This window comes from Ursus maritimus, unplaced genomic scaffold (genome assembly GCF_017311325.1).
Source record: "Ursus maritimus isolate PB19 unplaced genomic scaffold, ASM1731132v1 scaffold_11, whole genome shotgun sequence".
In the NCBI taxonomy this organism is placed as follows: Eukaryota; Metazoa; Chordata; class Mammalia; order Carnivora; family Ursidae; genus Ursus; species Ursus maritimus.
Window position 1 is genome coordinate 41820797 of NW_024423453.1, and position 12426 is coordinate 41833222.

At 35.7% G+C, this 12426-nt stretch overlaps 1 protein-coding gene across 1 annotated transcript in view; it reads left to right on the top strand.

Moving 5' to 3' along the window:
* MND1 (meiotic nuclear divisions 1) overlaps positions 1–12426 on the top strand; it is a 62468-nt gene that overhangs the window by 37331 nt on the left and 12711 nt on the right. Inside the window, exons 7-8 of the mRNA XM_040625486.1 lie at positions 4907–4981; positions 7590–7704. Of these exons, the coding sequence (XP_040481420.1) occupies positions 4907–4981; positions 7590–7704 (190 nt within the window). The remainder of the gene's footprint in view (positions 1–4906; positions 4982–7589; positions 7705–12426) is intronic.

Genomic DNA, 12426 nt, shown 5'->3' on the forward strand with positions numbered 1-12426 from the left:
AAAAAAAAAATTTCACCTATTGAAGAAACAATTATGTCATTCCAGATAATTTTAAGCTTGCCCTTCCAAGTGGATTTTGGGTCTCTTCTCAAGCAGATGAGTTTCTTAATAGAGATTCCATATCAAGGAGATATTCTTGCCATGAGTCTGACAGACATAATAATTCCTATTTATTTTCACTGTTCATTGGGGTCCTCTTACAAGGAAGAGCGGATGTTGGTAGACAGTAACCTCTGCTGCCTAGCCCTCAATCTCTGAGTTTGTCATATTAGAACCCAGTTCTCATATCGGAAGAATCTAATCCTCCATAACTTTGTATCTAACTTGTTTCACTTCGCCAGTTGGATTTTGTATGTCTTTGGCTTTCAAAATATTGGAGTGACTTTTAATATCATACTCTGTGTAATACTATACTAATAAATATATGTCATTACACGTTTGTTGCAACCACAGAATGTACAACACAAAGAGTGAACCTTAATGTGAATAAACTATGGACTTTGGGTGATAATGATGTGTCTTTGTAGGTTCAATGGACCACTCGGGGGGGGGGGTTGAAAATGGAGGGTTTCATTTGAAAATGAAAATGAATCTGGTACTTGTGTCTCTGGTTACAGGGTTACTTGGAAACTCTCTGTGCCTTCCATCCAATTTTGCTGTGAATCTAAAAGTGCTCTGAAACAAATCTATTACAAAAAATTAGGGGTACCGGATGGCTCATTTGGTTAAGCATCCGACTCTTGATTTCGGCTCAGGTCATGATCTCAGGGTCGTGGGATTGAGCCGCGCGTGGGGGTCCATGCTCAGTGGCAAGTTTGATTAAGATTCTCTCTCTCCCTCCCCCTGCTTGTGCTCACACGCTTTCTCTCTAAAATAAATCTTTTTAAAAAAATTAAGTAGGGGTGCCTGGGTGGCTCAGTCGATTAAGCATCTGACTTTGGCAGGGGTCATGATCTCGGGGTTCCGGGATGGAACCCTGCCTTGGGCTTCACACTCAGCGGGGGTTCTGCTTGTCCCTCTGTTCCTCCCACCCCGTGCGTGCGTGCACTCTTGCTCTCTCACATAAATAAATAAAATCTTTAAAAAAATTAAGTAGACCTATGTATATATGTTGACACGGAAATTTCACTAAAAATAGCAAGTTACAGAACATAACAAATGATAAACCTATATGTGTCTGAAATACTCTTTATATTGACCCATATCTGAAAATAAAGCAAAGAAATGGGACAGAAGGATGCTCACTAGACTTTACAGGGGTCACCTGTGGAGAGGGGATTCTGGGGATGGTGCAGAAGTGGGGAGCAAAAAGTCTCTTTGTTTAAATTCTTCTACATTGTTTGAGTCTTTTAAAATAAAAATGTACTCATTTCTTGAGAATACATTCAAATATTGCTTATAATGGGAAAAGAATCTTTTAAATAATAGTGACATATGCTTATTATATAGAAAGTTTAAAAGTATGTTTCACAATACAGAAGTAATCATTTTTTAAATTTTGTGCATTTTCTTGCAGACTCTCAAATGTATCGACAGTTTTTTCCCAGCTTTTTAAAAACTCTATTCTGTATTTCACAGTGTCATTAAAAATTCTTCCAAAACATTTCCTTTGGCTACATAATTGTGGCACATTCATACCATGAAATACTGATTTAACATTTCTCTATTGTTAAGGCAATTACATGGCTCCCATCTTTATATATAAACGTCTTCACACTGTTCGTAGTTTCCTTATGACTAATGCCTGAATGAAATATCGCCTTAAAAAGTGAATTTTAAAGTTGTAGATACTCTAACAAAATTTTTAAAAATATATAAAATATTAAAATAAATGATACTGCTTTTTTTTTTAAGGAGCAACAAGAGACATAGAACTCATTTTTCCATAACATACTGTGTGTGAATTTTGAAGAAGCAGTAGACTCATCTGGTTTCTCTTGCTGTTACCTCTTTTCCGCATTCCCTGTTGCCAGACATTCTTTCCCACCTATGAAAACTTCTATATTCCTTCCCTAATGCTTTGACATTTTTTTATTTCTTAAAAGGAGCAAGTCAGAATTCCAATGCAGCCAGCTTGAATCAGTCTTTCTGTTCTTCTTATGAATAGGCCGTTCCTCCAGGCAGTGAATTAGCCCTTTAGAAAACATTGGCATTATGTTTCTCAACCCTGAGTGTCTGTATAGGTGGTCTGGAATGCATTAAAGAGAGGCATTGTGTCAGATCCTCAAATCTAAAGATGAAATCCTCTTCTTACTAATTATAAGTCGTTTTTGTTGTTGTTGCTATTGTTTGTTCTGAATCACTGGGTTTTAAAAAATGATTTCGTGAAAGTTGGAAATGGATTTGGTATAGTATGTAGTTGGTTCTTGTTTTATTTATGGAAATGTATATAGAGTGTTCTTCAAAGGAATTTTATGGTGAATACCTTTCTGGAATATAGAGTATCACTCATTTTTCTATTTTTGTCAATGTGGACTTTTGTATTTCTTTTAGTGACAAAATTATGAAGATATTTTGTTTGCTTCTAGTTCATTTTTGCTGATGAACTAGATAATATTCTCCCACATAGTAATATCTTGTGTTTTGTAGTTAGTGAGGTTTGTTAACAAAACCGGTTTTTGTTAAGATCAGTAGTTCTCAGAAGTATGGTGCCCCCAAACCAGAAGTGTCAGTATCACCCATCACCTGGGAGCATGTTAGAAATGCAGATTATTAGGTTCCACTCCAGACCTATTCAGAAACCGGGAGGTGTAGTCCAGCAACCTGCGTTTTAATAAGCCCTTCAGGTGATTCTGATATATGCTAAAGTTTGAGGACTGGTTTAGATAATATCTATACGGTGGCTAAAAATCTCAGCTCTTATTACTTGAAAGCCTGGGTTTAGTTTAATTCCAGGGTATGTATTAAGAACTATAGCAGTATTGCTTCTAAGAGATATGTAGATGAAAAGCTGTTAGCAAGGGCTGCCTTACAAGAGTTGGTTTCATTGTTTTCTTCAGTAGTTGAAATGTTAAGAACAGAACACCAAGAATCCTTCACTATGGAGCTGAACCAAGTTGCTTCAGTACTTAAGATAATTAGCAGAAGCTTCTCATTTGATCACATCATTTAAGTTGTGCCTTCCTCCATTAGCAACATACTTAAAATGACAAGTCATGAAATCACATTTAAAACAGATATATTCAGAGTTAAGGAATTCCTGAATTAGCTCTCTTTCAAGTGCTTTTAAGTTATAAATAATTACAAGCAGACATACAGTACCTGGAAGACACTTCATTAATATAATTAAGATATATATCCATTAATTATTTGCTTATTTTTGTATAATTATTAACTATTTTTATAACATCTACCTATCTGGTTGTTTTAAGGACATTTTTAATTCAAATATGTTATGCTAATAGATATATGTATTTTTTCACTGGAAGAGTATTCCTGAATTTAAATGTCACATGCATTTATTAATTATTTCAGGTGAGTCCTGAAGGGTGGAATATTAACTTTTTAAACATGGTGTTATTTTATAAATGGGAACCCTTGTTTTAAAGAACCAGATCTCCTTGTTAAATTTAGGACTTTAAAGCTTTATTTTAGCTCCTAAATGTATAGCAGGTTTTTTTGTTTTTTTTTTTTTTAACTTACGAAGATAATTCCTCTCAGAAGAGGTATACCTGGTTTGGTGGTGGTGTCTTCTTGGCATCACAGATGGATCTTGTTCATGCTATGGATTAGAATCAGTGACTAGAGAACCATTAGGAAAGTTGACAATGTTTCCTTTATGCATATCGAGAAATGGAAGATTTCCTAAAACCAGGGTAAAGCGACTAACATTTTGAAGATACCATTTGTGATTTTTAATCTGTGACACATAATAAGTATTATTTACCCTCTACATGTAACTAGGTCATATTGTGAAAGGTCAGCATCTTATAATCAGCTTAAAGAAATCATTCATCCAATTATTAATTATTTTCTAAATGTTTATAACTCAAGAGTGAGAGAGGAGTAAAATATATTTTAAGGAGGCTCTTACCCAATCATATGAGTCTGAAATTTCTAACAAAAGATGTGATGGAGAATTTAATATTGGGAATATCCTGTGATTATTTATTTAGTCATGGGCCCAGGTGTGATTAATAAAATTAAGCAGGGGAAGCCATGTTTTAAAATTAACCAGTCCTTTTTGGCGTGGGCTCAACCATATGCTAATGGATATTCTATATTTATGGTCTCTTTATGCTGGTATTATTTGATCCATTTCCACGTACAACTTGACTACTTTCTAAGCTTAAGGGTACATACTTGAACTGATCACTTTTAAAGTAGGTAAAACATGCATAAAATCAGCAACAGGCTCATAGATTTTTTTCTTCTTTAAGAATTTAGTGTATCAAGTATGTAATTCCTTATAACGTACCTGATTTAAGACTAATAGGTGATGCATTCTTTTTTGACTATGTTAGTGAAACAGGCCATAACACTCCAGGTCTCTAAGAAACAGTCTGGAGCGTTTTCAAAAGACTGTAGGCAGAAGTGAAATGAAATTTGAAGAAAGAATTTATATAAAACATTTTTTTGAATTTTCAAATTCAATTTTTAACTAAATAATATACCTCAAGTTATTTGGCTTGGAATTGGGGGACCTGATAAAGATTTGAAAGCATATTATTCACTTTTCTGATTGGATAAGAGGAAATATTTTTGAACTTTTTTTTTTTTTCATTCTGCCTAATGGATTCATGGTACTTGGTTTTCTTCAAATTAGAGAAGTTAGTTTCCATTGTAGTCTTTGACTTGTTACACTGACTTGGGCTAAAAACAAATCTCATATTGACTTCTTGACTCATAAACTTCATGTTAAACAAGTTTATCTTAAAAAGCCATTTTATTTGTTTTAATTTTCCAGTTATCTGAGGGAAACCAAAAGCACGCAAGTCTACAGAAAAGCATTGAGAAAGCTAAAATTGGCCGACATGAAACGGTACGTTTATCTGTAGATTCTTTAATAATGTCAATTCTAAATAGAAAAGTAAGAACTTAGAGCTTCCTGTGAGGATTGTACTATTCCTACCAGAAGAGAGGTGAATACAGCAAAGGACATGAACATAGGACCTGGTCGGATTCACTAATTGTAAATCTGGGTTTATCTTTTATTATTATATTGTATTATTATATTATATATGGCAGCACAGCATAGAAGCATAAACCCCGGAGCCAGACAGCCTGGGTTTGAAAGTCTCCTGAATTCTCTGTTCTCAGTTTTCCCAGCTGTAAAATAGGAGATAAAATCTACCTCATTAGGTTATTTTGTGGGTTAAACTAGCTAATATTTGCAAAGCGCTCAGAAGAGTACCTGGCACAAGGTAAGCCCTTTATAAATGTTTATGTAAAATTTTAAGAGTCATGTTTTTTAAGTCTTGGCACAGAACAAATTGAAAACAGTAACATATTATCCTTGGGGCTTTGTAATATTTCTAAATTATTTAAATGAATATTGACATTATTTTATTTTAAAAAATATAATGTTCTGAAGTATTAGGGGTTTTTAAAAATCACTTTATTTTCTAGTTTCATCATTATCTCAAGTATGGATTTATGACTTGGAAAAATATTAACGATCAACATGCACCACTAAGCATTCCATCTAGGCCTCTATTTGTACCACTTAATTGTGAAAGAGACTCAAAAACAGTCACATTATAACAAAGAATACACCACAGGCTTACAGTGGCTTTTCAAAATTATTTCGCATACCTTCTTTTATGTGAATAGTCAGCAGTCACAGATAGGAATTGGAGAATGGTAATTTTTGAAGAATATTTAAGGGAAGGTAAGTTCTGAGCAAAACTTGAAGCTGTTATATTTCTTTAATGGACAGTAGCAATTACCATTTCTTTATTTGATCCTTTTTTTCTTCCTCAGCATTGGCAATAAATTGTAGGTACACCTTCAACTAATATCCATGCCCAAAAGTTGTCTGCTGAGTGTTACCCAGTCCTCTGGATCCATTGCACCTGGGAAAAATCCTTGTGGGTGCTGCAGCTCTCAGAGGAATATAGTAGCTTAGAAAGGCTCCTGAGAAAGATGAACTCTTGTGTTCGTCCTGAGCACACCAATCAGGATTTTTCAGAAGCACCTAGCCCCCATTTACTTGGCATTCTTCATGGTGTTGCTGCCGCTGCTGATGCTGATGAAGAAGAAGAAATAGCTAACACACATAATCTCCTTGCTATGAGCCAGGCAGGTGCGATCCCAGTGCGGTTTATATTCATTGAATCCTGCCAACAGTGCAAGGAGGTAGCCACTACTACTATCTCCATTTTTAATTCGAGTCACTGAAGGCACAAAAAATAAAAGTAATGTGGCAAAGATCTCAGTGCTAGTAGCAGTCTGAGATGTCTCCCAGTTCAGGGTGTCTGGAGGGTTATCATTGCCTTCACACAGATTCTTCACCATTTTGCTGCTTTTCTCATTTTTCATGGTGGAGCATGTATAATTTGGGTGTGGTTGGCAAATAATAACCACCTTATATTGTAGTTATTTTTAAATCTCTTCTGAGCTGTGCTAATACAGTATACACTGTAATCATGTGTGGCTGTTTACATTTAAATTAAAAATAAGTGCAATTAAATTCAGTTTTTCAGTAACAATAGCCATGTAGCGTATACTCAGGAGGTCCGTTTGGCCAATGTTTCCTGCATCAGAGAGCACACATCTGGAACATTTCTCTCATTGTAGAGTTCTGTTGGACTAAGCCACTCAGCCCATGCTGCTCTGCCTATGCATTCCCTTGTACAAATGCTAGCAAAGGAGCCTTTCTTCACTTTGGAACAAAAGAGAACAGTTAAAGGCAAAAGTAAAAAAATACAAGTACCAAAATATAATTTAGCAAGGAACCTTAAATAAATCCCATTGAGGCAGCTTGAACTCTATTTGGCTTTGCTTCAGGATTATCCTGAAAGTCTGTACCATAACTGTTCACACATATGAATTGAGAACTATGGCACTGTGACTTCCTGTTAGTGAGAACTATGGCTAGAAATTTCAAATGGTGTTTATTGGATCCTGTTGTTTTAAAAGCTTTATTCTGGTTTACCTTTAAAAGAAAGTGACAGGAGGCCACAAGCAATAATTTGTTCTTTCTGATATCTTTAAATATTTTTAAAGGCTAATCATCCTTAAAGGTTGAAAAATTGTCTATCACACTTTTAAAGAAAATTGTATAATGATGATGTTGCCATAAAATATTATATATTGACAGAATCTTATGAAACTACCCAAGAGGCAGTATCTTTTCCTAACATTTGATAATCAGTGACCTTTCATCTGTTTATGATGTGGTCCATTCTACATATTAATTCCCATTCAACTAGTCAAAAATATATGAAAGATGCCTGAGATTTCAGAGAAAAATGAGAGTTGAGTTTGTTCTTATACTGTGAATATAGATATGTGTATATATAATGCTGTCCAAAGCCTAGTGCACATTAGTTATGAGAAATAAGATGAAAATGTTTATAAAACGTATAACCTTACAACATACGGCATTTTGCTTGTCTTAATTGTACATAAAACTGTTTTGAATGCAGGAAGAGCGAGCCATGCTAGCAAAAGAGCTTTCTTCGCTTCGAGACCAAAGGGAACAGCTGAAGGCAGAAGTAGAAAAATACAAAGAATGTGACCCACAAGTTGTGGAAGAAATACGTAAGTTTATATCACACCTGAAGGTTTTTTAATTTTTTAAAGAAATTTTAGAGGGAGGTGGAGAGAGAGAGAGAGTGAGGAGAGGAGCAGAGAGAGAGAGAGAATCTCAAGCAGGCTCCATGCCCAGTGTGGAGCCGGTCACAGGGCTCGATCTCACAACCCTCAGATCGTGACCTGAGCTGAAACCAAGAGCCAGATGCCAAACTGACTGAACCACCCAGGCACTGTCCCTTTTTTTTTTTAATTAAAAAAAAATTTTTTTTAATTTTCTATATTTATTTATTTTGAGAGAGAGGGTATGCAAGGGGAGGAGCAAAGAGAGAGACTCTCAAGCAAACTCAAACCTTGAAAGTTTCCAACTTTGTCAATAAAAGAGACTTTATACCTCTAGTTACCTGGTAACCATTCTCCACGTATATGAGAAAATCAAGCCATTAATAGTATTAATATTGCATTAATATTTCCATTAAAGAGTCTTAAAGCATTGAAAAGTGATAACTTTGAAATTATAAGCATTTTAAGAGGAAGGAAGGTAGATAGGGTAGAAGGATAAAGACATAAAATATAAGCTTAGGAAACTGAGGAGTCAGAGAAGGAGTTAAGTTGCCCCCGAGTACATCGACTCAAGAATGAAATCCACCATTATCTTTTAGGAAAGATAATACCAAAAATAAGATTTTACAAGTTACAGAAAATCAGTCTGTACATTGACTTGCCTTTTGAATATACCAGTGATGTTTTCCTCTACTTTAAAACCAATCTCCAAAACTTTATTTTGAAAAATTTTTATTTATTTATGTAAAGATAGAAATTTGAATATTTAAGGAAGTGAAAGAGAATATTATAAGGACACTGCATATAATTGCTTAGGAAAATACATATAACTTACTTCACATTTTCCTGTCTTAGCCTGTCTTTTTATTTAGGGAACTTTACTGAGTGAAACATTTATTAAAAAAAACTAATAATATGTGATTGAAGGCTTTGAGAGAAATTGAAAATATTTGGTACTTTAAAATTAGCTTGAGAATAATTTGATTACAATTAAGTTGTCCCTGATGGTAGTCCTTGCAATTAAAAAATATTTAAGCAGTTCAGTTTGTGTAATCTAAAGTTAAACTTAATTTTAGAGACAGGTCCCCGCTTTGCACAGCTCCAGGAGGCATTAATCACGTACATGGAGTCCACAGTCCAGATGATGGTATGTATTGGCCCTGGTCCAGCCAATTACCCAGGGTGATTTTCAAAGAGAGATGGAAGCAGAAGAGCCTCTCTGCCCCGAGCCAATCATTTTCTGTAAATCAAGTATTTAGAGAGACATGTTAGCTCTTTCATGCTGCCCACAGATTAATTCATTTATCATCATCCTGCAGAATAAAGTGCTAACCAAATCTGCTACAAAATTCACCGCTTTAATCAGTCTTGAAGTTTTAACTAATATCAAATGACCCTCCGTGAACGCAAGCACCTCAAAGCAGCAAGAGGCAGGATAGGCGGTTACTATGAGAAAGCTAGGCCTGCTCATGAATCATCTGTAAAAGGAAATGCATACTGCCTGTTAAAGAGGACAGCAAATGTGTGTTTTGTCTAGAGCAGCTTCTCGTGAAAGAAAACTTTGAGAACAGTTTTCTTCCCCAGATTACTGCCTTTAGGTAATTTCGTTTTAGGATCAGCATGGCTGTGCCCTCTAGTAGTTCATCATGAAAATTCTGCTTTCACAGTTATCAAATCCGATCCTTCATATATTACTCTTACTTGGTTCTGCCTTCCTTCCTGATTTCAGTTGTGTGTAGTTAGGGGACTTTTTCCTTGATGATACCAATTCTTTGCTCACCCAACTTCATTCTCTTTTCTTTCAAGGTCTTGCAACTCGTAGCCATACCCAGTCAAGGCTTCTGCTTTTCTACTTTGTGGTCCCCATTATATTGCCATTGCTTATGCCCTGGGCACATGACCCTGACTGACATCACCTCTACTTGTGACCTCCTATTTTTACAGTCCTTTTCATAATTTTGATTACTTCTGTCCACTCAGGAATCACTAAAACTTACTTCGTCTTACGAAACTACTCTGACCTATACTGATGGTGAGCCTAAGCCAGTGGGTCATATGGAGGCACAGAAGACCCACAAGGGTAGAGAATTGTGCCAGACTGATTCATGAAGAGGGAAAACTTTTATTTCAGCCATGTGATTTCAGATGTTGCCATTCTTGTATTTCTGAATCAAGGAACAATTTTAGCAGTTGCCTCACCTCTTGGAAAGGTGATGAAACTTGATGGAAGAAGTTTCAGGGTATATAAAGGATGATGAATTTTCTGGAGAGTAGCATAGGATAGTTGAGGAGGAAGTTCCAACTGTAATTTATACTGGTTGCCTGACCTCTGTTCTCCATCTTAACCCTCATGGTTGGCAATTTATTTCTCAACCTAAGGAGAACATGCCAATGTGTATGAGTATTTTGCAGGCTATGAGGTCGAAGTCAATGAGAAGAAAATGTTTTCTGGATAACAGTGAGTTTAGAAACTTTATCATTCTTCATCAACATCAGATCCAGGTTATCTTTTTATATTTAATTATGTAGTCACCTAAAATGGATCTGTATTTTGGATCCTGTAGAGTTTCGTAATGATAAATTCATGTGTATTAATTTTTGACATTTTTACATTATGCATATCTGATCTTTATAGGCGAATGAGAGAATAAGGGTCCTTACTTCCTGGCCTTGTATTATTTTTATTTCATTCCATTAAGAATATTATCTATTTTAATAAAATACATTAATTATAGAGAATTACAACTTACTTAATAGACAACAGTCATGTAGGATAATTCCGTTATTCCCTAAATATATTTTAGATGTGAAGGTAGGATATTTTTTCCTGTGGAAAGCTACCAAATGATAATCAGAAGAAAAAAAAATCTTATCAAAGCCTGTATACCTGTAAAAAGAATTTTAGACTAACTTCAGTTCATACTTTTATAGAGAAATGTCTAATTCCACTGGTTTAAAATTCAGAACAGCTGGGGCACCTGGTTGGCTCAGTCATTAAGCGTCTGCCTTTGGCTCAGGGCGTGATCCCAGCGTTCTGGGATCGAGCCCCACATCAGGCTCTTCCTCTGGGAGCCTGCTTCTTCCTCTCCCACTCCCCTTGCTTGTGTTCCCTCTCTCTCTGGCTGTCTCTATCTCTGTCAAATAAATAAATAAAATCTTTAAAAAATAAAAAAATAAAATAAAATTCAGAACAACCAACAAATAAAATTTTATTCAAATGTGACACTTCTACTTCCAGGCAAGATAGAGTAGTAACAGACGGGATTTATCCTCCCACCTGAAAAACAACACATAAAATATACAAAATAGGTTTTTAAGATACATGATATCAGACAATAAAGGACAATGACTCTTAGAGAAAGGAAACAAAGTAAGTCTTAAAATTGTGTTGGCTTATTTTATTGCATTTCTAGGCTGTGGCAGAAGGAAGGAGAACCTAGGCAGAGCCCTGCAAATGGAACTGGGAATCAGGGAGACCAGTGTGGCTAGAGTTCACAGGACAGCATACTAGAGAGGAGAAATTACACAGAAAGAGATCCCTGGGTATCTACAGAGGGTTCCCCTCAAGTTTTCAGTGAATGCAGGTGAAATAACTACCCAAGAGCAATTTCAGAGAATTAGAGGGAATAAGTGCCTGGCACTCACACAGAACCAAGAGTAATGCCTATTCTCACCAGGCAGATTGGAAAAATCTGTAATTCACAAAGCATTAGGTGGAGCACTCAAGAACATCTTGCCTCAGTTAGCAAGCACTAATTGGCCCTAGACTGAGCTTTGTTCTCCATCCGTCTAACAGACCATAACAGCCACGTCTTGAAAACATCAAACGATTGCAAAGTAACTGAAGTATATCCCAGAACAAAGCTGAAGAATATTTCTAGGAATACAAACATAGCCAGTACCCAACAAAATAAAATTCATAATGTCCAGCATATAATGAAAGATTACCAGGCATGCCAAGAAATAGGAAAACATGTTCCTTAATGAAAAAAAATAATCCTTCAACTAAAACTGACCCAGAACTGACACAGATAGTAGAATTTGAAGACAATGACATTAAAACTATTATAAACATAGGAGCACCTGGGTGGCTCAGTCAGTTGGGTATCTGAATCTTGATTTTGGCTCAGGTTGTGATCTCATGGGTTGTGAGATGGAGCCCTGTATCAAGGCTCTGTGCTCAGTCGGGAGTCTGCTTGGGGATTCTCTCCCTCTGCTCTTCCTTGCTCTGCCCTCTTGCATTCTGTCTCTCTCTAAAATAGATGAATAAGTCTTTAAAAAAAATGTATGTTCAGAAAGTTAGGTAGAAACATGGAAGATATAAAAAAGATTCATGTTAAACTTCTGGAGTTGAACACTACAATGTCTGAAATGAAAAATACACTGGATAGGATTAATAGCAGATTAAATTTTGCAGGAGAAAGAATTAGTGTATTTGAAGACATAGCAGTAGAAACTATCCAAAATGAAACTAGAGAGGAATAATAAATTTTTTAAATGAAAATAGCATCCATGACATGTAGGACAACTTCAAGTGACCTAATATATTTGTAATCAAAGTCCCAAAATGAGTGTATGCTGGGGGTGGGGTGAGTGTGTGAGTGTGCATGTGTCCAGGCCTGGAAAATATCTGAAGAAATAACTATCAGAAGAAATAAAGGCTATTTT